This window comes from Aspergillus tanneri (genome assembly GCF_003426965.1).
Source record: "Aspergillus tanneri strain NIH1004 chromosome Unknown AapTan_3_pilon_pilon_pilon, whole genome shotgun sequence".
NCBI classification, from domain to species: domain Eukaryota; kingdom Fungi; phylum Ascomycota; class Eurotiomycetes; order Eurotiales; family Aspergillaceae; genus Aspergillus; species Aspergillus tanneri.
The window spans coordinates 696338-723540 of NW_022984630.1; the positions used below are offsets into that span (position 1 = coordinate 696338).

Below are 27203 nucleotides of genomic sequence, written 5' to 3' on the forward strand. Positions count from 1 at the left end.
GTAAACGGAGAACCTAAAACCAAGAAATATCCAAGTTTAGCAAGACAATAATTCCCAAATCAAGCGATATTTCGCTTGCCTCCAAGCGAACCCAAGTAGGTAGCCAGGTAGACATTCACTATATACTACCTGTATAGACTAGACGATACTATTGGCGCGCTGTGTAGGTAGATACATTATACACCAGGTTCCTATTAACTAGCAATATTCTAGACCTTTGGATATGGCTTTTTCCACTAGTATATGGTAGATGGATAGTTACTTTAGTAATGTATACTTGGATATATTCTTTTTAGTGAATGTAGGTAAACAAAGCCATGAATTTAATTGGGATATGCTTTGTCTGGCCTGTTCTAGATGTTTCGAGGGTCATGGTGTATTACATTCATGGATGTTCTTTTCCAGATGTGGAAATGCCCTTACGACGTTGGGGCCAGTTAAGACTATAGATAATTAGATACTATAACGTAGGATTCCATCATGGAAGAATGCCGTGGTTTGGTGTTGGAGTAGGGAAAGAAGCTGGTAATTACCTAAATGGGTTTGAATTCCAAACCAAGTAGTTAGTTTACTTACTGCCTAGTCTTACAAAACTATCTACTAAGACAATTACAACTTGCATAAAGAATATCGAGAAATCTTTATTATCATCAGTCATAATCAATAACATCATTACATACTGCATGCAGCCAGACAACATTATCGGACCATCAATAGGCCCTGCAGATAATACACTGACTGCCAATCAATCTCACAGTCGTGGTAGACCGGTGCAAATACAAATTGAACGGAGATGGACTTGAAAATAACAATCCCAGTCTGGAGAGGAGAGGCATATCGAAGCAGATCAGAAAGCAAGTAACCTGAATTGATGACAACAAATATCAAATACAGGGGAATCAATCAATTAATCAAATAAAATGAGTGACAGACGAAATGTTTGGACAATAAAGTAACTAATCAGGACGGGGAGAGGGTATATGCATGCCAACCAGAGCCACCCTGTAGTTAAATCTACTGGGATAGCCGGGTTTGTGGATGATAACGGTTTAGCAATAATAGAAATAATAACATTCTGTGTTAAGGGGAAATAGAGTAATTGTTTTTTTTTTTTTTTTTTTTTTTTTACTGGTTGGACCTTCCACGGCGGCGGAATGGTGAGAAAATTGAGCCAAAGAAGTTGACGAAGACGGCGCGCAGGATGGCCTTTAGCCAACCGTCATTCTGGGAATTCCGAGAGACAGCTGCGACAGAACGATTCTGGCTCGTAGAACGTGACTTGTCGCCTTCCGGCTCGGTGGAAGGAGTAGGTTCGGCAGAAGCCGAAGTCGAAGGTTTGTTCGTCGAAGCAGCGGGTGCTTCCTGATGTGGCATTTTCGCGGTTGATGATTGCTGGCCAGCTTCCGTGGTCAAAGGCTCCCTAGAAGCCACCTCTGTTGTGCTGTCGATAGGGTGAGCTAGGATTGGGTCAGCTACAGACTCAGGATATAATACGTCATTCAACCCGGGAGCTTCTCTACCTTTCGCGGATTCTGATTCCTGTGCCGCTTTGTGGTCCTTTTTGTCAGTTGACGCGGTAGTATTCTCTGGCTTCTTGTCAGAAGCAGCGGCCACTCCAACAGCAACAGCGCCAACAGCAATAGCCGCAGCCGCACCTGCACCAATCTCCCCATGAGTCAAAATGCTATCCTTAAGTTCAGAAGCATTTTCTTTCTTCTGCGGGGTGATCTCCTTTGCAGATTCCAAGACTTCCAGTTGCTCAGGCGTATGTTCAGTAGTATCAGGAGTGGTCTTTTGCTTGACAGGTGCATCACTAACAGGGGCAGCCTCTGTCTCAACTGCAGAAACAGCTGGAATCGGTCCGTCCTTGGGGGCAATGGTCTCCTCAGCAGCTTTGGTCTCTTCCACAACATCAGTGCTTTGAACTTCCGGTATTTTCTCTGCAATAGGGGCCGCAGCTTCTGGAGTTTCAGCAGGTGCCTTGTCCTCAGCGGCTTGCACCTTCTTGGAACTCTCAGTAACTTCTGGGCCCCGGTCTTCTTCTGCATTCTGGGAAGGAGTATGGGCAATTTCCGTAGTCAGCTGTTCTTGGGACTCATTCACTTCGGGCTGTTTTGCTGGCTCTTCTGTTTCCGCCTGCACGGCCAGGACTTCAGCGACAGATTGTCCCGAAAATACATCACTGACTGTTGTCTCGGGAGCATGCTCCTCTGGTTCTCCGCCCTTAGGTACATCATCCGTGTTATCGGCCACTGAAGTCTCGGCGACAAGTTCTTCAGCGACAGGTTCCTCGTGGGTTTTAACAATCACTTCGTCTCTTTCTACCTTGGCAGAAGTGGCCTCGGCAGACTTCTCAATATTTGTTTCCCGTTCTGTTGCCGGCATTTCTTGAGCGGACTCTTTTTCTTCCATCTTGGCAACAGTAGAATCCGTAGTCCTGGTTTCATCAGCCTTTGCCTCTATGGCTTTCGGCTGCTCAACCGCAGCTTCTTCGACCTTAGGCTCTTCAACCTTGGGCTGCTCTACGAGAGACACATCGGTCACGAGTTCCTCAGGTGTACGTTCCTTAACTTCAGGTCCCGCAGCTGTAGGCTCCTCGATCTTTGTTTCTTCAGCTGGAGTTTCATCGACCTTGGCGTTCTTAGCTGTAGCTTCCTCTGCCTTAAGCTCCTCTACTTTCGTTTCTTCAACCTTCGGTTCCTCAGCCTGAGGTGCTTCGGAAAGCTCAACATCCCTAGCAAGCTGTGTCTCTGAAGGAACATCTGTGACGGGATTGTCAATTCCAGGTTTTTCCTTGAGATGTGATTCCTCGCTAGGCTGTTCGAGAGCAGTCTCTTCCTTCACCGACTCTACAATAGCAGCCGTCTCGGTTTGGGTGTCCTTGGGAGCCTCTTGTGGGACTGCGGCTTCAGCAACTGGAGATTCTTCAACTGACTTCTCGGGAGTAGATTCCTCAGCGGTCGGATTGGCTGCGTCGAAATCTTCGGTGGTAGGCTCCTTAGGTTTTTCAGTAACAGGTCCTCTAGACTCGTGGGAAACGCTCTGTTCAGGAACAATTTCCTTAGAAGCAGGCTCCTCAGCCGTTTCCTTGGAGAACGAAAGTTCTGCAGCGGGTGCCTCCGGCGCCTGTTCCTGTACAGACACCTCCGTCTTCGATTCCTGACGAGGTTCCTCGACAATATGCTCTTCAGCGGCAGGGGCCTTTGTATCGTTCACAGTTTCTGGCTCTTCCACGTTCTTAGCAATCTGTGCAGTCTCCTGGACAAGTGCTCTGGTAGTAGCTTTCTCAGCAACGGACTGCTCTTTCATAGTTTCCTCGAGAAATTGTTCCTCTTTAGAGGATTCGGCAGCGGCCTTGCCTTCGAATACCTCTTCAAAGGCCTCCTTGTCAGCTTCGGCGGGAGTGACGGTCTCTGTTTGCCCTTGAATAACTGACTCCTCTGAAGGGACTGGATCCTGATCGGCCTCCTTGACATCTTCAGCAGAAGCCTTTTCAGCGGATTCTTCGACAACTGCTTTTTCTTCCTCGGCAATCAGTTTAGCGGGATCCTCAAAAGCCGGCTCTTCAGTTGACTTTGCAGGAGGCTCTTCGTTAGCCTGGATAGTTTCTGTAACATCATCCTTCACGGGTTCTTCAGATGCGGCTGCCTCAGTTGACTCTTTTGTCACGGTCTCCTCCGCAGAAGGCTCCTCCTTTGAGAGCTGCTCGACTGGCTGCTCCACAGAAACGTTCTCAGTTGAAGTTTGCTTATTGGCTGGCTCCTCAGTGACCGCGTCTGTTTCTTTGCTGGGTTCACTTGAAGTCGTCTCATTCGCAGTCGGAGTCGGTTCCTGGGCAGTCTCTGTTACAGACTCGACGGTCTTTTCTTTGATAGGCGTTTCTTTGAGCTCTTCTTTGGTTTCCTCCTTGGGTTCTTCCTTAGTTGCCTCCTTAGGTTCCTCCTGTTCGTCCTTAGTCTCTTCTTTAAGTTCCTCCTTTGGTTCCTCTTTTGCTGGCTCTTCAGCAGCACGAACTTCCACAGATTTGTCCCCATCGCTAGACTTGACAGTTTCTTCAGTGGCTGCTGAAACTATGGGGGCATCAGATTCAGGAGCAGGCGTATCTATGGTCGGTTGCTTGTTGGTTGTTTCCTCTTTGACCGGTTCCGAAGATTCTTTCTCCGAAATTGGTTCGTTGGGTTTAGGAGCTGGCTTATCGGACTGCATTTCTGGCTGAGGCTCGTCAACTGTGCTCTCCACGATAACAGCTGTGCCATTGGTCTCGGTCGAAGTTTCTTCTACCTTCGCAGCGGGAGTTGTCTCGGCCTGGGTAGAAGAAGACGGGGCTTCCTCCTTCTCCTCCTTCTGTTGGGGAACTTCTTTTTCTGGCTCGGGCTGGGGTTGGGGCGACTTTTCTTCTGCCGTCCCCTGCTTGTCCGCTGTTTCACTGGCCTGCTCCATCTTAGAGCTCTCAATAGGAGGTTCTGAACCGTTCACCACGGTTTCCGACGTCCCGTTTGACTGAGGCTCTTCATGTTCTGAATCGATTTCCTTCTCATCAGCAGCCTTCGTCGGTAGCTCAGACACTGCCGGATTCTGTTCCTCGGCAGTGGCCTCCTGAGCTGAGACTATATCCTTTTCTGCCACACCATTGGTATCATTCTGTTTATACGAGGCAGCTTCCACAGACTCAGTAGTGGTCGCTTTTACCTCAGATTCCTTTGCTGTTTCCTCCGCCTTGTCACTTGTACCATTTTCAACGGGGTTGTCTTCTTTCTTAAGAGAGGACTTCTCCTCTGAAATAGTGGCTGCGGCGGGTTCGACGGAGAGAATATTACTCACGATGCCGTCGTCCCCTGGAGCTAGAATTCCAAAGCTCTAAGTCAGTTAAGGCCTTCCGGCAAGGATCCTGTCATCAGGACCGAAGAGAATCGAACTGTACCATTTTTTACCGTCTCATCATGGAACCACCGGCCCTCGGCACCATCTCGGAACCTATACTGATATTGCCCCGGAGACAACTTGACATCACGAAAGAATAGATACTCGGTTGAGATCAGATTCTCCTCCGTGAGGACATCCACCGCCTTAACGTTCAGCTCGAGAGGCTCCCATTTGGGATCGGAAAACGTTCCCGCAACAAAGATGACCGGGGTATCACAGGGACGACGGATGGAGAAAGTAACCGACTCGCCAATGGATTCAGCCATGATGTTCGTAAAGTCGTAACGGTCGTTAAAGGATAAGAAAAGACTCAGAAAAAAGACGAAAGAGGGAGGATCAAGGACAACAGGATTTTAAACAAAGAATTGAAAATCTGAAAGTTCCAGATAAAACTGACAAACAAAACTCGAGAATCGACTGACGAGATAATAATGTACACACAGAGTATTGAGAAGAGAGGCCTCCCAAACTGATAATCACAAGTAGGGTAATGACAAGGAAGATGATAATGGGATGGGATTGTGCGGGTAAGGGAGATGAACGTGGGAGGTGTCAGGACAATGACGATTATTGCAGAGATAGGTCCGTAGAAAAGGAGACTGAAGAGGACAGGTTCAGGCGCGAGGGAGATGGGAAAAAAAAAAAAAAAAACACAGCGGTCCCCACGGAAGCCTGCTGAAGTGCCCACAGGAGGAAATCCGTTCAGACTCCAAGACAGAGAGAGGGAAGCTAGTGACAGTTAGTGAGGCGGGGCAGCAGCAGTTGTCACAGTGATGGAGCTTAGTGCTGTTTATGGTGCTGATGCAGAGGTTCTCTTCTCTCCTGGTCACATTGAATCCAAGCTATCCTCGACTACGACGGACTATTTGTTTGATACGGATTCAAGGGTATACTCCGTAGGGTAGGATAGGGGTGGAAAAATCCTTGTATGTACAAGTAAATCTATGAAGTGTGTCCCATATGTACGTACACCAGCAGGAGCCGATCGATGGAATCCATCACCTGCAAGCCATCTGTAAAGCCTGAGCGGCGTTCGCATATGATTATGCCCAATTCATATTATATGCAGATCCTGGGCGTATTCTGGCCGAAATCTGGGAAAATGCGGTGAGTTGGCGCCATCGACATCGCCAATCACGGCAGGGCTCAAAACCTTGAGGGCGTGGCTGTCTAGAAATAGTTCGATTATAGTAGTAGTAACCTATCTGGTAGTACGTAGTCTCTTCTCTGCTCCGTCGACTGCATACTCTGTAAAGCACGAGAACATCGGCTGATGATAAAATTCTGTTCGACACGACGGAGGATGGAGGTCCAAGTGGGGACGCCCGATGAGGGTCCATTAGTAGTATTTAGTGCAGGAGTGGCACCATTCATCATTTATTTACTTCCTCTCCTGGTACGACTTGGTTAGCGACTCAAATTCTCTTCGACGGCGTACTTAGTGAAGTCAGGTGTTATCTATCCTCGGCATCCTCGGTATACTTATCTCCAATTCACGATACACCTATAGCGACTTCTTTGTCGATGAGATCATCATACATACCCGTCTGCCACTAGGTCTGAGCGATAACTACTTTTGAAGGGGTGGAAGTGAGTCATTTTTAATAATAATAATAATAATAAAAAAAAAAACATACAGAAGCTATGTCCATTTCATAACTATCCCCACCAGGACCAAGGGTCATACATTGTCTGTTGGCCCTGGTAATGCTGTGGAGCATAATGTTGGCATTTCCAGGGAACCATGGTTGCCCTCGGAAATGGTGTCCCTAGCAATCAATCATTCAAAGGAGTCAACGTCAACACTCAACATTTAGCACTAAGTTGCATTCCTGCACCGTCCACCTCAAAATGTCTGGGTTAACTGCGCTGAAGTTAGCGTCGTTGATCATCGCGTTATTGGATACAATCATTGTATGTTTGGACATATCGAAGGAAGAATATTAATTCTAGTAATATCAATAGAATAAGGTATAACATATGAGAGCGGAAACCTCATTAAACCACGCCAACTAAACGAATTCCTGGTAGGTAATCAGCTCGACTCCAACTCCGCAGAACCAGTCCACATAGGAAACTCTTAGGTGAGGTCGTCAATTCGTAACATGTCGTGTGGCTCGTAGGGTGGCTTTACGAGAGAACAAAAAAAAGAAAAAGACAGAGAGAGAGCGAGAATTAGTGGGCGGATAGGGTAGAAGCACACGTGCAAGAGCCCAGAAAAATCGTGCTAGAATATCTCCAAATCTTCAAATTCCACCACCAGCCCTTCACCCACACCGGCCGCTCTCTCAAGGGCCGGTCTGTTCATGATCTCCCACATCGTATCGCTGCGAGTGAGACTGTTGGGTCGACTAGCATATACCCCCACATGGATGAACTTGTCCTCGACACCATAGAAGAACCAGGTTACTTCGCGCAGCTTTTTCCACGTGCTACTGACCACACTCGGGGTTCTTGCGTACGGAGACGCCGAAGGAACCTGATACCAGATCCAGAGCGAATGTCCAACGCGTTCCATCTTGATACGCAAGGGATTCATACCTGCCGGACCCCTATCCGACAAGTCCAGCGGCGACAGGCACCAGTCCGCTCCATCTGCCGTGGCGCTGACCGACGAGGCATTCATGGTCCCTGAGCAGAACTCCATTCCCGCCTTGACCCATTTACAAGGTCGTGTGGGCGAGGGGAGACCAGGACAACTTGATCGTGTCTCCGGTGTCAGCGGAACACTTTCCGAGGAGAAAGACTGGGGTGTGGCACCGGCGAAAATAACCAACCCGCCTTGATCCCACTCCATCTCCCATTCTGCACTGACGGTCACTTCTGCAACCACAAACGGACCTCGCAGCGAGGTGAACACAATCGGTGCCGTGGAGGTATCCCCGTTCGGCGGCTTACGCCAAAGATCAGTGTTGGGGCCGGCAGTGAGGGTGAAATATTCCATGCATCGAGGGAGTGAGAAAGTGGCCGGCAAATTCAATGCCGTGAATGAAGATCTGTCCGGTGGCATTCTTATCTTCGCTAGATAAAGTCAATCTAATCCACAGATGCACCACCCATGAAATAAGACGCCAGAAACTGGAAGAACGAAGAAAAGTGGCTTTCTCGCGGTATAATACGGATCTTCCCCTGTTCAATGCTTGATTAGAATCACAGTTGGATCTTATCCGACTCAAAATCTTATTGCTTTCCTCCGACTCTAGTTTCGTGCTATTAAGTCTCTGTAACCTGTGCTATGCAACCATCCGACTATCCTTGACCGCGAAGCAAACCCCCGTTGGCGAGCAGAGATGGCCAAGGAACAGACAGATAAAATGTGCGAACGGTAGATATGCCTCTGAATTAAGGCCTCAGAAGCAAGGGAGATAGAACTTCCAACGTACGATTCAGTTTCAACGGCCCATAATCTCTGAAATGAATCGGGTAACACAGGTGTAGATCCAGTCAAGACTATAGATTAGTCCACACCAGGATCCGGAAATAGAAAGCGGGAAAGCAAGGAAAAATGGGAAAAGGCAAGAAGAGCACAATCGGCAGACCTAGGTGTGTATGGCAGTGTGGATGTACAATACCATGCATCAATCGTACTCGATCGATGGCTGAAAACAGGCAGGGGAAGGATTGTCAAACACACGACAATTGACGGTAAATGTAGCAGCAGCAGCAAGATATTCAGGCGATAGATAAAACAGGCCCGTGGCAATTAAGCCCCAGGTGCGAATTTATAATCCTGTAAACAGGGGAGCCAGTCTTTTTACCCCTAATCTAGGCACGAAGTCAGGAGTCGACGATATGCAACCGAACGAACCAGTACGCTGGAATCATGCTGACTGCGAGCCCATAGGCATTTGGCAGTTCTTATGCATTTTATTAGTGTTCCTGTATTATTGATTTTTTTTTTTTTTTTCTTGACTCAGTTTCTTTTTTTTTTTGTCTTTTTCTTTTTTTTTTTTTTTTTTTTTTTTTTTTTTTTTTTATTCTGACATGGGAAAGTGCATTTGCTACCGACGATGCTTCGGTGGTATTGGAGGACTAATTTGTTGTTCAGGGTTGGTTCTGCAGCAATGCAGTCCAGTTCAGGAGTGGCGGGTCATGCTGCATCATTGTTGGGAGACAACAAACGCGGGGGGTTTTGGCCCAGACAGCTGAGCCCGGCAAAGAAAGTGAGATCTCGTATGTAAAGTATTGGTTGTCCCGACGAGCTGAGGATGAGGAAAAGTGGGATGGAATGGAAAGGATTCTTCGTCGTTCGCCACTGTCGATGATCCTCCGTAGCTATGCTGTGCTACCAGCTGGAAGTTGCCGTCGATACTTCGCTGGCTGACCGGGCAGTGCACGTTCTATATTAATCAGTCCACAGTTCTCGACAGGCTTACCCACGGATCGTTCCACAGCGAATCAAGAAATTCATCCTCACCGTCGCATGCATATCAAATCTGGATAGGTGGACTACCACCATCCAGACCGGGAATATGACAGGTTCAACCTGCAGCTGAAGAATCCGACCTGGTCGGGATTGCAACTTCCTCCCGATGTACATATATGTATACCATCAAGCCGGGTCTCTGGGATAGCAAGGGTACCCACATCGGACGTCTGTCGGCTGTCGAGTATCCTCCCTGCTTTAGTGCGTCTCTCTGTGGGTATCTGCATCCAACGTTGTACTGTTCTAGGGTGAGGCCAGGCAGTGTTGGTCTATCAAACGAAATGATCCACATGGATGACTGATTCTTCAATGGTGAGCTGCAGAACCCCATATATCCATCACATGGAAGTTCCCCGTTCACACACCCAACATCTCCAACCCACCCGCATCCAGCCAATCCCCAATGCCCTTCACTTCGTGCATTACGGAGCCCGTTTGGCGACCACAACGCACGCAATTCACCACGACTTCAGATTTATTATCCCGTTGATTATTTTTGGAGATTTCCGGAGTCCATTGACAATGTCTACGAGAGAGCACCCGCATCAGCGAGTAGACTTCCATGTTCGAGTCGCACAAACCCGCCAACGGAGTCCTTCCCTCGCTTTGAACAAGAAACGTGACTATCCGTGTCGATCCTTCCGTTCTCATGGTTGATTGACATCGGTTAGCGCACGCGGCTCTTCGTGAGGATGGCGCGATAGAATCCCATCCCTGAAAGTTGTCATTCCATCGAATCTGCCTACACCCGCTTCGAGGCCACCATGGCTCTGTGGGGGAGAGAAGTTGTCCATCAGAGTGAGTCGCCATGGAATAAGGAGGTCCGTCTATTTAGATCCAGTCTGGGCCCGAACGCGTACATCACTCTGTGGTTGGTCTCAGACTTTCATACCCTGCTAGCCTTGATTCTTTTCCTTGTCGGAGCATACGTGATCAAACCGCTGAAAGGCACGCCTACGAGGCTTTTGTCGATGGCATTGATCGTGTCCATCTCTTCATATATCCTGTGAGGGTTGTTGTGGGACTTGTATATCACGATGGATAGACTAACCAGTCGATATTCAGTTCGCAAGTACTGTCCATTACATTTCTGCTACTTGCTTACTTGGAAGCCACCGTGAAACAAAGCTATGTCGTTATGATGATCCTACAGATGATATTATATCTTCTTGCACTCTTGTTTCTCTATTTTGCATTGTGTCGGACACTGCAGAGATCCCTCGATCAATCTCCAATCCCGGCAAAAATCTCTACAATCGTTACAACAATCCACTGGGGCATCCTGGGGACACTGTCGCTTCTTGCGGTGGCCAATTGCGCCGTTCAAATTGCTGCCATTGTCAAGTCGGTGGACAGAAGCTCCGATGCCTTGCATATGACACACTATGACAACCGAGTTGCCACAGCTCGTGCCATCCTCTTCATGGTCGGATCATTAGAGATATTCTTGTGGGCAGTACTCCCTGTCATCAAACGAACCTCTCGACCATTAGGCAGCAAGGTCAAGGTATGATCATGAGAGTGTTTGTCTCGTTTTCACGCAGGCTCACCGGTATCAGATCAGAGCCATCTCCTTCGCAACCGCGAGCTTATTCTACCTTGTTCTAAACTTTACCACCGCCATCAGAACGATCCTATACATGCAGCTTCGGATCCCAGAACCACAGTACGTGAATGCAGCCTGCGCAGTGGTCGAATTCTTCAGCGTAGTCAGCATCTACACCGGGATCATCGTCCACTGCATGCAATTGCAAAATGACGATATTTCATCGACACAGGCCCGTCCTCGAATCATATATCCTCCGAGAATGAGCCCGTATATACCTTACCGACCATCCATAGGAGAAGTGCTCAGTCAGCAGTCAAGTCCCTCTATAACATTTGGGCAGGCTGCTGGTGATTGGAAGGGTATCCCTGTTAACCAGCAGACGATAAATGCAGTCATGTCGGGAGGGAGGGGTCCGCCCCTCAACAGACCAGTGCATACTCAGGCACAAGGTCAAGGGCCAGTAGGGTAGGATTCTCTGCTTAGGATCAAGCATAGAATTCAGCGGCGATCTGAAGTAAGAGCCTCGACAGTGTTCGAGCTTTGAACCGTTTTTATTTTGCTGCGGGTTTCTGACCAAGGAAATCAGAGGTTGGTAAGATAATTGATTACTGCTGTGCTTTAAATCTTTACGTGAATAATCCTAAAATTATATATATGATTCTGTCTGGTGTTTCCAGGTAGGTAGCATAAAAATTTTACAATTTAGGACGAGCACTCTAATAAACAACTGGTATGGCATCTTAAAAATGCTGAATAATGTCTTGAGAGAGGACGATAGTCACTGGTGTTGGAGTTTTTTTGCCCCATTCTCTATTCTGTTTCTTAGCCCAAACCCACACGGAACGGAACAAATAGATACTAATTAAATTGATGCAACCGTGCAAAGCGGTGGCAAAAACCTTCCTTATCCATCGCATGTACCCATCCATAACTTTAACTCTTATCAACAACCGGATACAAGACAAAACATCGAATCAAAGTACCATATCCCATAAGAGTACATACAATAACCACCTGTTAATAAATATGGTCTGTTCAAAATGCCAAAAGAAACTCAAATCGACCGAACTAGCCACTCCCGGGGTAAAGCGCAAATCTGAGATGTACTATGGTTCCCCGTCCAGCTCGTTAGGCGGCGGCAGCGGCAGCAGTTCCAAAGTGGGAGAAGTTGGTAATAAGTCTAAACCGACGTTGGGGAATACAGGTATCGGGAAGGTCTGTTTTTTTACCTTTTGTTTATGTGTGTGTATGGGTGGGTGCTTGGGTTCTAGTTTACTTGACAAGGAGTTTATACAGTCTGATATGGATAGATGGAAAAATGAATGCTAATGCTCGCATCCAGAGTAAACTGCTCAGCTCCAAGGCTAAGAATCCCTACGCGGCATATGCATCTTCTTGTGAGATGTGTAAGACCAAGACAGAGCAAGGGAGGAAGTATTGTCAGCGATGTGCTTATCAGAAGAATGGTCAGTAGGTTAAGTTCAGTTTCATTTCATCAGTCTGATAAAATTTCACTATCGTATCCATGCTAATGGTTATTGTAGCTTGTCCGATGTGTGGAAAGAGTTTGGCTACCAAGACTTCTAAGGATCAGCCTGTTGTTCAGGGACAGAAGTTTAATTTGAAATAAATAGGACGCTTGGGATTGTGTCGGTTTATAGGTATACTCCGTGCGGGTTGTAGGGTCGGAGAAACATTTCATGGCATGGCGTTGAGGTCGTTCTGTTGGTATTTACTAGTCTAGGATAACCAAGTATCGATTGCAAATAATAATATCAGACTCAAAAGCTAGGTAGTTATACATGGCATACTATAATATATGCAATACTGTTCAGACACAGACTCTTCTTCTCCCTTAAAATAAAACTCAACACTATCGGTACACCCATCCCCGTCCTATTTATCTACCTCTCAGCCAGCATGTTCTTGATGCTGCTGTAGTACTGATCGCGAACGTACTTCGCAATCTCCTCCTTAGTCAGCCACTTGAAGTCCTTGAGATCCTGGTCGTTGGCAGACAGGTCCGCCTGACCAGCCATGATACGCGCTTTCATAAAAAAGGTCTTCTCGCCCAGATGTTCCGTGCCAGTTGCCTCGTTGATCTTCGGCTTGCGGTTATTGTAGACGTAGTGACCGACTGGGTGGAAACCAACCATCCAGGTGTTCATGTTTACACCAGCCGATTGGGCGAGGGTACGTTCGGCAGCCTGTAGGTCGCAGAGTTAGCATATACTTGACCAACCATATCCTAAGAAAAGACAATGGGCATGGGGAAGATACACACCATCCGAAGAGTCTCCTCTGCCTCAATAGGAGAAGTTGGGAGCTTCCAGTATCCGTCCTTAGACTGGACAAGAAGATAAAGTGTCCGCTGAAGCGCCCGGTTCAGGCTGGTTTGATCATTCTTCAGATCCGCCTCTGTTACTCGGGAGAAAGGTCTTGGGATTTCCTCTTTCTTGCTGGTATCTTGAGACGTGGCGTTCGCTGTAGCTTCTGCATCCTGCACAAGCATTTCCACTTGGTGCTCCGGTTCCGACTCCACCGATCCAACGAGAAGTTCGTCATTCCACGCATCTTTGGCGTAAGCATTGTACTTGCCGATATCCCGCGCGGGCGTCTGGCGTTCGCGAATTTTACGCTTCCACTCCTCATCTGCCGGGGTGCCTCGCTTGAAGTAGAAATACTTGGTGAAGGGCAACGCCAAACGCTCGTTCAGTCGTCGCTGGTAGAAGTAATAGGCTTTCTCGAACTGGGTCAGGTCGCGGGTGATCTGGGGTGGACGAGAAAGAAGTACGCCAGCATTAATGGTATACGTAGGCTTCATAACGGGGAAGGGAGTCGTTGTCGCAGAAGAAGCTTCGGTTGAAGCCATGGCGGCATAGTTGCGGCGACAGCTTCTGCACACGCTGGGCTCGGCGATTGAAGGCCCTAAGACAGAGTCAGTACGATGGTCAATTCAACTATTTCTATCAAGCGATAACATACACAATGCCGAGGCTATGCGCCTGGCACCATTGTATCCCGAAGACATCGCCCCGAATACGTTGACTGAGTCGTTGCTGGTGTGCCTGTCAATAATGCTTCGCCAATATTGCAAGAAAAGTTGGCGGTCACCTGTCCGCGGCGAGAGCATTGGGTAGCCGCTAGTCCCCAACAGGCTAGCTGTTCAGGTGACCAAAGCCCTTTTCTTCAAAATTTTTCCGACTTTTAACCCTTTTCTTCTTCACCGCACCTTTTCCTTATCGTCACTGCGTTACGCTACTCCCACGACCAGTTGATCATTTACCGGTGCTCAGAATGAGTACTTTCGCGGCTATTTCGCTAGCAGTACCTTCATAAATCCAAGGTGTACTGTTAGATAGATGCTGCATACATTCCTTTCATTTTGCGTTCTGCAGATGACTGGACAAGATTGGCCTTCAACCATGTTAGTTCTCATCTGGCCTATAAAAAAAGAATGATTAAAAAAAAGTAGGCGCTATGCTGAATGTTATACAGAAAGCATGTTGCCTAGCCAATACAACAAACCCTCTCCTCTGTGCCAAAGACCCGCAACTTGTTGCTGTAGACATGCCAAAACCCTTCATTATTCCGGGGGATCAATCCGCCATTGTTCGTTTTGACTATTACAGTCTCATGGTGGCTAGTTTTTAAGGTCATCTGAGCCGGTTTACTGGAATTCTTGCTATCGACATCAGGCGTTTCAAATTCATGCGCATCAAAATGCGTGCGAAGGTTAAGACGACCGGCCGCCCTACCACTGCTTTGTTTTGCTCCCCACTTTAATGGCTCATTTTTGCTCGATTGCCCCTGTAGTGAGCTCGAGGCTATCCCGTCAGGCTGGATTCCACCATCACGAAGTTGAGCTGAAAGCTTAATGAAAACCTGGGCAGTAAGCAAACTATCATAGCCAGCTTCGTGCTCGATCTTTCGAAAATTGTATTTATTGTGCTGGTAATGTAACCCTGAACAAACGTCAGCTCATATGACGACTTAAAAAAAAGAGTGGATACTGCAGACTTATTGTCGGAGTCGATATTTGCAACAAGTCCGCATTAATCTCACTTAACGAAGATCGCGGATTGATGGATCCGCATTCATGTGTAGCCATGTATTTCGTATCTACCAAAACTGGAAACATGCTATGGGCCATGGTCTGGAAATCCTCCATGCGGTCCGGCAGTGGTCCAAAGAAGCACCGACAGAAGTAAATCAAATCGATAAAAATATTGTGGCCTACCAGGATAGGTCTATGAGATTGAAGTTTCCGCTTCAGTTTGTCCGAAAATTCCCAGAGCGAAGCCTGGGGCTCTACAGCTGTTGATCTCGACATGATGCTACGGAAACAGTAGGGATCAAGATGCGAGAGGTCACCTCCAGCCAACGCTTCTGCCACCCATCTGAAGCCAATTTGCTTTGATACTCGCTCCCTTGCCCGTTTGATTCGCTGATCCTGAACCGCTTTCTCGCGGGCCTCATCGTAGTTGATAATCTGAATGAATGCAGGCTGCGAGATTGTTACCAAAGAAGGATATTCCACTTCTATAACTTGGTGCACAAGTCTCTTCTGGAAATTATTCAATTCTGATGGCATGGGATTGGAGCTTACGCCCACGGCAGGATGACTAGGTGGTGGAATATTAAGATATGGTTCACGATTCTGGAACAATTAGACTAGTCTTATGGAACATAGATCGGCCACATACATCACCATGAGCAACCCAATCGTTGACCAAATGTCGAACCGCAGCTATGAACGCAATTGATTCATGTTCTGTTTCTTTGATATCTAAAACTGCACGCGGTGCTGAGCGGTTATATTTCTGGGAAGCTCTAGCCATGGCATGGGCCTCTTCCTCCCGAGATAAATAGCGGACACCATCTTTGTACAGGGCCGCCATGGAAAATTGATTTTCGAGGAGAAATGTGACTGCTATTGGAGAGCTCAGCTTGTACACGACATGAAAGCAAGCCACCTGGTTACATACCGCTGCTTTGAAAGCACGAGTCCCGCTCCACCTCCAGCTTGCGTTCAACAAGCGGGCTCAAATACACATTGTAAGGCTTCAGAGTGTAAATTGCTAGAGACATCGGCGTTAGTGACTAGAGTAAACTACAACAATAAATAAACACACCTTTCTCTGTGTCTTCATGGCAAATTGTGAAGCCCATTTGTACTATCTGGTACTTATCAGCGCATGCCTTGGTCTCCTCATAGCGCTCTTGAAGTGTGTTTCGTCCGTTAGTTGGATGAGAAGGAATAGTAGGAATCCCAGAGAATTCACAATCTATAGATACAAAGCAGCAGGTGGCTAGATCATCTAGGATTCTAGGAAGGTGGAAAGAAAATGTTTCATAGGTGATATCCATTTTCTGCTGGAGATTATGGAATGAGAGCGCTAGCACTGAGATCAGCTCAGGGCTACAGGTGAGTTCAGCGTAAGTAGGTTCCTGGTCTGTAATCAATGCTATCTATGGATGCTATTTATGGAGTGAATAGTATGTAAATTTTAATGTGCCTGTAAGAGGGGTCAAATCGCCAGAAACGAGAGATAATATGAGTTCAAATCGTGACAACCGGAATAATTGTATGTACTGTCCTTCGGCCTGTGACGGAAGGAGAAGAGAAAAGTGCAACAGCTATTGACATTGGAAGATGAGTAACGCGACATGTCCCGTGACATCAGACCCCAGATTGGAGAGCGGCTGAGCCGAGGGAAAGACCGAGCTGCGCGGCCAACTACTAGTCAATCCTCTCACCTCCGCACTGGCGTCCAAGCTGCTCATGTATTTCTCGTCGAGGTAGCGAATTTGACTCCGACCGATCATTGTATCCCCAATCCGCTTTCGCTTCAATTCGATTCATTACCTACATTTATCTAGCGCTCGCTGGCGGCGAACAATGGTGGACAATATGTCAACCTCTCAGTCCCAGCTCTCTTCCTCCACATCATCCTTTTCGCCCTCGAAACTCTGCTCGAAAACATACAAGAAAGCTTCACAACTTTATCTAACACGTCGGCTACAAGAATCCCTGACAGCCTTGGAACCGGTCATTACCGTCAACCGACCATTCGAGGAACACCCGTCTGCCAATGGCGACAATTCAATGGCCCCGATTGCTACGGCCCAGGCCACATGGAGGATCAAGGTGTGGAATCTATACATTACCCTCCTAAGTTCTATACTCGACTTGGGGCCAGAAGAGGGGAAGAAGCTGTTCGGTCACAAAGAGTGGAAGGCTATTTCGTCCAAAGTCCGCGACGGGGGGATCTGGGAGACTGTCGTCCAAACCGGCTACAAAGGGCTTGAGGGATCAGTCGATGCAGAGGTCGTATATAATTTGTCAGTAGATATCCCGTCCTTATTGTCTTTGGTGCTCTCAACAACTGACATTTTGCTTCTACAGGGCAACTCTATTGTTAAATCACTCCCCCTCTCAAAAGATCAATCAGCAACGACTCGAAACCTATCTCTCCTCATATGGTCAACCAAACCTCGATGTAGCAGAACACATGGATAACTCTCTAAATGGTTCCCATCGATCTAGGCCCAGGCCCAACGGTGGCACAGATACACCGAAAGATCTTGCCGCTCGGGTCCGGATTATCGAACTCTTTACCCTCCACGTCCTTCCCCGTAATGAGGAGTGGGATTTTGCCAGTGAATTCATCAATCTCAACGAAGTTCTGGACGATGAACGTAGGGAGCTGTTCTTGCAAACACTCGATGGTTTGAAGGAGGAAAAGGAGCAGGGTGAATTGCGCGCTGCGGCGCTCCAGCGGGAGAAAGACGCCGAAATGGAGAGACAGATGCGTGAGGCCGAACGCCAACGAGCGGAAGAAGCTGCGTCTGCGGAAAGCGCTCAGAAGAAAAGCCACGGACGCAACAAAAGCGAGGTGGATTACGGCATCGAGAAAATCAACGCGAACGGCAGCAGCTCCAAAGGACGAGGGAAAGCTAGCGAGAAGCAACATAGCACGAAGGGACTGAGTGCTTCATCACGCACCGCATTTTCCCCACCAGGTCCGAAGAACGCCAAAAGGCCTGAAAAGCCTGAGGCCCATGCCAAACAGAGTCGGGCGTTGACGAATGTCCTTCGTAATCTTCTTCGGTACATTTCTAAAACCATCGCCGGTAATCCCCTGTCATTTGCCCGCACCCTGTTATTCATACTCGGAATTATCGTGGCACTATCCCGGCGGAATGTGCGGGAACGCATCCAGAGAATCACAGGGGCTGGATGGCAGAAGATTAAGGGGACGGTTGGGATGGGTGTGAAGGTGAGCTATATTTAAAGGTCTTTTCTTTTTCTTGTATTCTTGAACTCCGGAGCTGGCCCCAACACATTAAGTCCGAAACTTTGGTATTAAATTTATCCCACTTCATCTTGCGAATTATGTAGACTGGATGTGCAGGTCAACATGTCATATAGGAGTTTATTTCCATATTCAGTGTACAATTTACGTATCCATGCGAACGACAGGAGGAGCGGTCCAAAAGAGCAGCCATATAAGTATCAATTAAACTGTACAAACCCCTGGTTTCAATACTCTATTAAAGGAGTGGTAATTCATATGCTCGACATGTACTCAAGCACCATGTATGATTTATTAATTATGAAATTAATAAATAAACAAAGAAGGTATAATGAGATCCCTTAAACCACCCCATTTACTTGCCCATCATCACCTCCAACCTCACTCTTTTCATGAACGCTCCTATGCCACCGCAGGAACACATGTACAAAGAAATGTGCAACACAGATCTGCTCTGTGGTATACAGCAACACCGGCACAGAGGTCTTCGCCTTGGTGAACAGGTCCACCTGCGTCCACATCGCATACAAGAGCGGGATTCCGAGCGCCGTACTCTTCGCCGGACCGCAGAAACACACAGCGATGGTTTCCTCGGGAGAAATGCGCTTGAAAATCTGTTGCGCGCCAGCGAATCCCGCGGAAAGGAACCTCGGCGGTCGAGAAATGTAGAAGCATACGATGGTGAGGAATATATACAGGGCAATGTTGAAACAGACGACGAATACAATACTCGTTGCTGATAGGGTTTGTAGTGCCCCTGTTGCGAAGCATGATGAGAAGGTTGACCTGTTGAGGTTAGTACCTACTTACCTAGCTACCTAACTTCCTAGCTAGGCAGGTAGTGGACCTGGTTGGGATGATAGACTCACCATACCAGTAACAGCATACATACTGTTCCGATCTTCGGGATGTGGTATTTCTGGAGCACTTGCGCCGTCCTCTCGGGGCATGTCCACCGGACCAACTGTCCCACTACCAGGGGTAACAAGACGCTCAAACCTAACTGTTTGAAGACATTGCGATACATGTCCTTAAGGTCACCATCGCCATTCCTCCATGGTGCGAACTCGGGGGTATCGGGGAGGACCGTGACGGTCCAAGCGGCGGTGATAAATGGGCCCAGGAGATTCGCAATCAAGACCTCCACCAGCGCGGCTGCTTCATCCCCACTAGCCGATCGTGTCATTACCACATTCGAAGCAATTGTGGTAGGTATGCACGCCGTAAAGATATACCCGGCGAGCAGGGCGCGGTCGATCCGGCCATGCGGATCTCCAGCCAGAATGATATGCACGATGGCAAGCATCACGGTGGGAATGAAGAGGAATGAGAAGACCTGGACGAGAACATGAAGACGCCAGTTCAGCAGGTGCAGGAATAGCTTCTGACGAGGGATGCTCAGTCCCGAGATGAAGAAGATGAGTGCCATGGCGCCGTACAGGATGCTGTATTCGGACCGGATTACGCCGCCGTGTTTGGCCACGTCGGGGAAATAGTACGCCAGGATGCAGACGACTCCTTGTCCGATGAGAAGCCATTGATGCAGAATGAATACGAATGTGGCTTTCAGGATCCTTTTCAGCCGGATTTGCAGCTTTGCGGGTGGGATTTCGTGGTGCCTTGTATGGTTGGTGTCCGTGGCACTTTGGCCCATGGCTTCACGTCGAACATATGGCTATTTACTTGTCAAGGATTTAGACATGAATATGCTCATATGTTTCATCGTATGTAGAAGCTGCGATGGAGACTTGCGCGATCCGAGAGGTCACTGGCAGGGAAGCAGTGCATTCTTGCAGATGGCTCGACCGACCTTGACATGGCCGCAGGGTAATGGGCTAAAAGAGATTCGGACCTCGTCCGATGTGATGATAGACTAGTGATGTGGCGAATGATAGACAACATCGCCAACAGGGAATGTAGACCGACATGATATACGGCAGTTCCATCAGGCTATTTATTTCCCCATGGATCTAAAATGCACTCGGTACGTGTAAGATGTCTAAAATGCACCGAGTTACTGGCCTTACAGAACAGGCAGAATGCTTGGCATGGACCATCGGAGTGATCATCAGTCAGTCCGTAATCCGGAGTATATCGATCGTGGCTCTGCAATCACTGGAGAAAATGTAGGCAACCGTCTATTGGATCTAGTATTTGAGCATCCACAGGATCCTCCACGCCACGTAATTACTCCATACAGTATATTCATTCATACTAAGTTGGATACCATCATGTGCTTCACTAATTTCCATGTGAAGACCGTTCTTTATGTGACCTGTGCTGACTCAAAAAGATCAGGGATGGATAAGCCATAACCCATCCATATTGATACATCTTAAGGAGAAAGAAGGAATGCGTCAGACAGATGCGAAATAATAACTAGTAATGAATGACCTCCCTGTTGACTGATATAAAGGATATCCGCGGCACCGCCCAAAAAGGAAACACCTCGGTTGAAAATGCACGCAGTCTTAGCCCGGCTTCTTCCGTGGTTAGCCATTCCATGCGAGTCTTGGCTCACAGGGCCTCCGACGATTAAGCGCATCGAAGAAATAGGGACAGGGAGAAAGGAACATCTCTAGCATGTGAAGGTCTAACCCTCTCTCCCTATTTTCGGACTGTTACTGCTATCGGTCGATAAGGTCATGTGGCCCGATTACCTAGAACTGTAGCTGAACGAGTGAATACTGTTAAGAGTCGATACCTCGGGAGCATTTCTAGTGATCCAGGTGTAGTCCCCCAGAACAGTTTACCAACAGACGTACGGAGTACGGAATAATAGGTGCTATTTAATGCAGGGTCCAAGCCTGTGAATTATCGGGCGCTCATCCAATATACTCAGTCCCTGACATTCCTTCCTTTTTGTAGCTAGGATGCGCATACAGTGGTACTTCCGCTCGTCCAGGATAGCTTCCTCCGCTTCCCCGTAATAGCTTCTCCACGACCGTGGTAGTGCAATATTAATTCACCCCTCAACCGTAAAATCAAAGCCGCCACTTGAACCGAGCCATTGATTCGATGACCCTCTTCCCGAGAATTTATTCACCCTAATTTTTATGCTCCCAGAGCGCGGCTGACCTGAGCCCGCTGCCGGTTTAAATACCTTTAGGTCAGCCGAGGGACATCATTGTTATACTTCCGTATCTCCCCGTGCTTCTGGAACACCTTGTGAAGGTCCGATATCGTCGCCCATTACTTCCTCTTAATTAAGAAATGGCTTATCCCTTCTGACTTTTGAAGTTGTCTTGTCATAGACGTTTTTCTTCCCCTTTCTGCCTCACTCACTCTCCCTCCCGTCTCTTGCTTCACTTTGGATTGTTGCAGAACGCCCCGCCGATCTGGTCTATATCGTCACCGGAGAACCCCCGGCGCTTTAGTTGACTCACACGATTCTTCATTGCTCGAAATAATCACAATTGATCACCATGTCCGCTAAAGGAGGCAACGGCAATGGCAAGAGGACAACTTCCCCGGCTGTAAACTTGATAGGTAGACACTTCAGATTCGCCGTATTAACAACTTGCATACATTGCTGACAGGTGCAAAACAGCCGGTGGTGGTGCCGGAATGATGGAGGCACTCGTCTGCCATCCGTTAGATACCATTAAAGTTCGAATGCAGCTCTCGCGACGGGCCAGAGCCCCGGGTGTAAGTGAGATTAGTGCCTTATCGATTTCTGCTCCGGCTAATAGCATTTTCTTGTTAGATGAAACCCCGTGGCTTTATCACCACCGGTGTCGATATTGTCAAGAAAGAAACCGCATTGGGCCTGTATAAGGGTCTGGGAGCTGTCCTAGGTGGTATCATCCCCAAGATGGCCATTCGGTTTACTTCCTATGAACAATACAAGCAGCTTCTTGCAGACGAGTCTGGAGCTGTCTCAAGCAAGGCGACTTTCCTAGGTAGGTTATCACTTCAGACAATTTTCCCCCAGGCATACTAACGAAACTCTCCTTGAAATAGCCGGTCTTGCTGCTGGTGTAACAGAAGCTGTGGCAGTGGTGAATCCTATGGAAGTCGTCAAAATCCGTTTGCAAGCACAACATCACAGTCTGGCAGATCCACTTGATACGCCCAAGTACCGCAGCGCCCCCCACGCCCTTTTCACTGTTATCAGAGAAGAAGGTTTCAGCGCCCTGTACCGTGGTGTCTCTCTGACCGCACTCCGCCAAGGAACCAACCAGGCCGCCAATTTCACCGCGTACACGGAATTGAAGGGTCTGCTCCAGCGGCATCAGCCTGAATACAGTAACAGCCAGCTCCCGTCATACCAGACGACTGTGATCGGTTTGATTTCCGGCGCCGTCGGTCCCTTCTCCAATGCCCCTATCGACACGATCAAGACTAGACTGCAAAAGACACGCGCTGAGCCCGGTCAGTCGGCCGTCTCGCGTATCTTGGTCATCGCCAAGGATATGTTCAAGCAGGAAGGTGCACGCGCATTCTATAAAGGTATCACGCCCCGTGTGATGAGAGTGGCCCCCGGTCAGGCCGTCACCTTCACTGTGTACGAGTACTTGAAAGGGAAACTGGAGAGCTCCAAATGGAGTTTCGTCGGAGGGACATATGAGGAGTAAATGCCGGAAACATGCATTAAAGGAACAGCCGCTGCGTGTTCTCGAAAGCATTTGATACCATGAGCATGGTGGCGTTTTCGATTGCTATGCGATCTCTGCATCATGAGTAGTACATATGACTGTTATTGTTTGGTATATTATTTTAGGGCTCATTTTCTCTTGGAAGAGCATTCAGAACGGATCCATTATCGGGTGGATTGTATGTATATATTTTTCTTTTGTCTTATGTGGACCTCGAATACCATTTTCTTTTGGTTTAAATAGTTAAAATATCTGAAGACAAATTATCTTGAGGACTTGTGCTCGGACAACCCCTGTTGTAGCCTGAGGCGTACGTTTCCGCAAGCCCCGCTAAACAGACCGCTTCCCGTCTCCCCTCCGCACTCTGTCTTTCCTCAACAACAACCACACTTCCGCCCTGTTGACAAGTCACATCTTCAGGGTTCCAATCTCCCGCAGGTGCATACTTCAAAATGCAGTCGGGAATCTCAGGTATGTTTTAGTATGGTTCTTCCTGCAGGAACACACGATGATGACCCCTCCAATGCCTCCCCTTTTACATACATTGCGAAGGGTGATCCCCATACTTACAACAGTCACTTGATAGTCTCCCCGGAGCTACACGATGCTTTTAACAACTTTGTCTCCGACTCTTCCATCTTCTGTCTTCCCGTGACAATCTCATCGGAGAGCTTGGCCCCTCTTACGCCGGTTCCCTTCTCCGCCCCTAATGCGTTCTACCCATCTCTCTCCCAGTTATCCTCCGTTCTCGAGCCTAAAACCCCTATCTATCTTCTTATTCGACAGCCACAAGGCGCATTGTCGTCTCTCGTCGCGCTGACATATATTCCCTCTAATGCTGGGGTGCGGGCCAAGACACTCTTCGCTTCGACTCGGGCAACATTGGCGAGGGAACTCGGTACCGAGAAATTTGCGTCATCGATCTTTGCAACAGAAGAAGATGAGGTCATGGGTGAGCAGGCGTGGCGGGAGAGGGAGGCTGAGAAGAATGGCTCCTCTAGCCGAGGAGGCTTCCAACGGGAAGATCTTATGGGTGAGAAAGAGCGTGAGTTAGAAGCAGTGCGGAGAGCGGAAGAGGAGGCCAGAAGTGGTACACCGGGCAGAGATATTGGCATTGGGGGCTCCTTCATTCGCGGAAATGGTGGGGGTCTTTTCGGACCCAGTAACAATGCGCGGTTCCAGATGCCAGTGGACGAAGATGCGAAGGACGCTTTGAAATCGCTACAACAGGGCGGGCTAGTACAACTGGTATGCTCCTTTGACCTCTTAAGGACTGAGATAGTGGAATATTCCTCCACAAAACTTTGATATTGATTAATTAAGTCTGCTAATTCTAAATTTGTTGTCTTAAAATACAGGTCATCGATATTCCCAAGGAGACCGTCAGACTGGCTGCCGCAGAATCCGGCGTTAATGCAAACTCCGTTCAGAAACATATCTCGTCTTCTTCGCCACGGTACACATTTTATCATTACCCCGACTCCGAGGCCGTAATTTTCATTTATACATGTCCGTCTAGTTCATCGATCAAGGAGCGCATGCTATATGCAAGTTCTCGACTGTATGCCCTCCAATTGGCGGAAGATCAGGGTTTGAAGATTATGAAGAAGGTACGAATTCATATCCTGAGTTTGTTTTACTTGAGGCTCGAATTTTTAATGGTGAAACACGTAGATCGAAGCGTCGTCGCCAGACGAAGTCTCGGGAGAACAGTTGCAGGAGGAAGTCAATCCATCACAAACCAACGGACCACAGCGAGGATTTGCAAGACCGAGACGACCAGGAAGGTAAATCCGCGACGATTTTCAGATCACCGTACATTCTTCATCATATATAGCTCATCATTGTAGCTCACTTCTCCATTCAAGCCTTCCCGACAGCCGAGCCTTTACACCCGACTCGAGCTCGGAGACGGGACCGTAGAAATGCAAACCAGTCGTTTTTGCGAAAGCTCCAATATGACACGACCAGCACGCAGGCAAACATGTAAAATAGCTCCATGCCGGGGTCAATGATTTCGAAAACTTTTCTTTTGGTAAAACAAATCTGTCCTCGAACTTCCCAAGTTTATAATCTTCGGACACCCGTCTCGATCCTTTTCCAGGCGTGTACATTCGAAGCAGTAAAACGCATCACTAATTCCCTCGCCGCCACAAACGATGCACTTGTTCTGGTAGTTACCGAAGGAACACTCATCGCAGATTCGGACCAATGTCGTAGGACGAACGTAGGAATCGCATACGGGGCATTTCCCATCACACTTATCACACAGTCGACCGATAGAAATGCCTGGCTGCTTGCGGCACATAACGAGATCGGGGTGATGGCGAGACATGTTTTCTTATAGTGGACGTTGGAAGATACGGAGGATAATAATCTGGGTGCAACTGGCAGCTCAAGTTGTCGCTGCGAAGATGGGAAAGGAAAAATCTACCAGCTCCGATCAGGAGGCAAAGCTGACAAAAATGGGGGCTTAGTATTTGTAAGAGTCTTCTGTCGTTTTGGTCAGTCAGTCACGAAAGGCTGGTAGAAGTCGTTGAAAAGACGATGGCAAGAAAGGACAGAAGATTCCATCCACAGCCAACTTCCAGCCCCAGATCGGGAAATGGTCCGTGCGTGGAACTCTCAAGTCTCCTCCATATCGGGATATCGAATCCTCGGTTTCTACAGAACAAAGATTTGGACGTTCGGTGCTTGTCGGGGGCATCAGCATATCACCCATCGGCAGATCATTCCTTTCATTGAATTCGTCTACTCGCCTTCGTTCATTCTTGTTCCCTGCACCTGAATCTAGGGGCGCGCTTCGAGGTTCCCTAACTACCTAACAGATATGGCGGAAGAGTACTATGAAACATCTTATACAATTTTTAGGCTGCTATACTAATTATACATAGGTCACTCGCTTCCGCCGTCGCATTACCTGATCAGGAGAATACAGCCCCCTCTCCGGATGCTGCTGGACTGAAGCGGAGACAGTCCTCTATCTCAGACCCCGACCCAGATAACAAACGTCGTCGACTTAGCTTCCGAGACGATAACGACGAACGTCGCTCCGTCGCGAACGGGAAACAGACTTCTCCCGATGGAGCAGATCAAAAACCGGATCGAAGGCCTAGCCGACAAACTGGTAGGCGCGATGAGGAACGCAAACGTGGACAACGATTATTTGGTGCTTTGCTCGGAACACTTTCCCAGAGCTCAAACTCGGCGGCTCAGAAACGACGCGCAGATATAGAAAAACGACAGCAGGATAAGCTGAAGCTACAGGATGAAGAGTACGACGAGCTGAAACGGAAGAGGCGAGATGAAAGGGCAGCGATCCGAAAAAAGGAGCAAATAATTTACGATGAGGAAGCGGTAGGACTTTATTTTATTTTATTTTTCCAGGGGTATTGTGGCGAATGAAGCGACGGTGCTGACGCTTATTGAATGATAGATGCGAACACGCCACTCGAACTTACTGGCAATGGCTCAATTCCTGAAGACGAAAAGCGAACCTGTATTAGTATGTTGACTTCTACTTACTATGGCTTTCGCCTTATGGTGGCCTAACATAACGTTTGAACAGTACTACAAGCCATGGCAACTTCGTTCAGATGACCATTCGATCATACAAAAGCAAATTGAGGATGCGGAGGCTACTATCACTCGAGAAGTGGCGGAGTTTAAGACGCGTTATCTACCTGAGGAAGAAAACCATAAAGACAAAGACGAAGCACCGCCAGGGGAGAATTTTGAATTGGGACCGGTGCCTGAGATAGGTGTCAAAGAAGAAATCCAGGAACCCATGCATGTTGTTTCGGACACGCCTGGTGCTGCAACCAACCATGAAAAGAGCCTTGAAACGACAAAGACTGAAGACACATCTACGGAAGATCACAATGTACCCGACGATAATGGCCAGTCAGACGTTCACCGAGGCCATGACGATGACGGCGGTGAGGTCGTTGAAGACCAAGAAGATACGGTGATTTATTAGTGCATGCGCCTTGCTGAGAACTTCCTCTCTTTATTTCTTTTATGCTCTTTAATTTATTGCTGTCATCTGACAGATCCCAATACTTTCGAGGATTGGATGAATGCATGTATGTAGGAGTAAGTACTCGGTACTATTGAGGGGAGGATATTGCATTAACCGGGGCCGAGGCATTTCGGCGGATGTGGTAAGCCAGCAAATCGTTGACGTTGATGACACTACAAATCAATTATGGTATGAACAAGATAAAATTCCAGATCTTGTGGGGTGTAAGCTCCTGCAGTTTTAATGACACTAGTGCGCAATCTTCTAGCTGTAACCTATTTCCAAGATTTCCATGACATCGTAGGATTCACGTGATGAACAGCTGGCAGGGCCTCTATAAATAAAAGAAAGTCGGTATGCGTCCTGC

The 27203-nt window shown here is 48.0% G+C and overlaps 8 protein-coding genes across 8 annotated transcripts; 4 read left to right on the forward strand and 4 right to left on the reverse strand.

The window, feature by feature from the left end:
• Window positions 1-1125: 1125 nt before the first annotated feature.
• Window positions 1126-5189, reverse strand: ATNIH1004_004020 (PT repeat family protein; the record flags this gene model as incomplete). Its single annotated transcript, XM_033568692.1, has 3 exons — window positions 1126-1457; window positions 1521-4841; window positions 4922-5189. The coding sequence occupies 3 exons, from the start codon at window positions 5187-5189 to the stop codon at window positions 1126-1128; spliced, it is 3921 nt and encodes a 1306-aa protein (XP_033427498.1).
• Window positions 5190-7150: 1961 nt separating this feature from the next.
• ATNIH1004_004021 (uncharacterized protein) lies at window positions 7151-7933 on the reverse strand (the record flags this gene model as incomplete). The annotated part of the gene is made up of 1 exon (XM_033568693.1): window positions 7151-7933. The coding sequence occupies one exon, from the start codon at window positions 7931-7933 to the stop codon at window positions 7151-7153; it is 783 nt and encodes a 260-aa protein (XP_033427499.1).
• Window positions 7934-10113: 2180 nt separating this feature from the next.
• Window positions 10114-11367, forward strand: ATNIH1004_004022 (uncharacterized protein; the record flags this gene model as incomplete). The annotated part of the gene is made up of 3 exons (XM_033568694.1): window positions 10114-10355; window positions 10415-10856; window positions 10909-11367. 3 exons carry the CDS (start codon window positions 10114-10116, stop codon window positions 11365-11367), a joined length of 1143 nt encoding a protein of 380 aa, XP_033427500.1.
• Window positions 11368-12802: 1435 nt separating this feature from the next.
• On the reverse strand, window positions 12803-16268 carry ATNIH1004_004023 (uncharacterized protein; the record flags this gene model as incomplete). Its single annotated transcript, XM_033568695.1, has 9 exons — window positions 12803-13105; window positions 13183-13826; window positions 13884-13957; window positions 14272-14315; window positions 14427-14863; window positions 14919-15558; window positions 15605-15831; window positions 15887-15979; window positions 16034-16268. The coding sequence occupies 9 exons, from the start codon at window positions 16266-16268 to the stop codon at window positions 12803-12805; spliced, it is 2697 nt and encodes an 898-aa protein (XP_033427501.1).
• A 544-nt stretch (window positions 16269-16812) lies between these two features.
• On the forward strand, window positions 16813-18196 carry pex26 (the record flags this gene model as incomplete). Its single annotated transcript, XM_033568696.1, has 2 exons — window positions 16813-17243; window positions 17308-18196. The coding sequence occupies 2 exons, from the start codon at window positions 16813-16815 to the stop codon at window positions 18194-18196; spliced, it is 1320 nt and encodes a 439-aa protein (XP_033427502.1).
• Window positions 18197-18558: 362 nt separating this feature from the next.
• ATNIH1004_004025 (uncharacterized protein) lies at window positions 18559-19871 on the reverse strand (the record flags this gene model as incomplete). The annotated part of the gene is made up of 2 exons (XM_033568697.1): window positions 18559-18974; window positions 19106-19871. The coding sequence occupies 2 exons, from the start codon at window positions 19869-19871 to the stop codon at window positions 18559-18561; spliced, it is 1182 nt and encodes a 393-aa protein (XP_033427503.1).
• Window positions 19872-21642: 1771 nt separating this feature from the next.
• On the forward strand, window positions 21643-22794 carry SFC1 (putative succinate:fumarate antiporter (Acr1); the record flags this gene model as incomplete). Its single annotated transcript, XM_033568698.1, has 4 exons — window positions 21643-21706; window positions 21768-21865; window positions 21924-22119; window positions 22181-22794. 4 exons carry the CDS (start codon window positions 21643-21645, stop codon window positions 22792-22794), a joined length of 972 nt encoding a protein of 323 aa, XP_033427504.1.
• Window positions 22795-23267: 473 nt separating this feature from the next.
• On the forward strand, window positions 23268-26794 carry TWF1 (Twinfilin-1; the record flags this gene model as incomplete). Its single annotated transcript, XM_033568699.1, has 7 exons — window positions 23268-23286; window positions 23402-24063; window positions 24174-24425; window positions 24490-24602; window positions 25710-26172; window positions 26252-26320; window positions 26384-26794. The coding sequence occupies 7 exons, from the start codon at window positions 23268-23270 to the stop codon at window positions 26792-26794; spliced, it is 1989 nt and encodes a 662-aa protein (XP_033427505.1).
• Window positions 26795-27203: the final 409 nt, after the last annotated feature.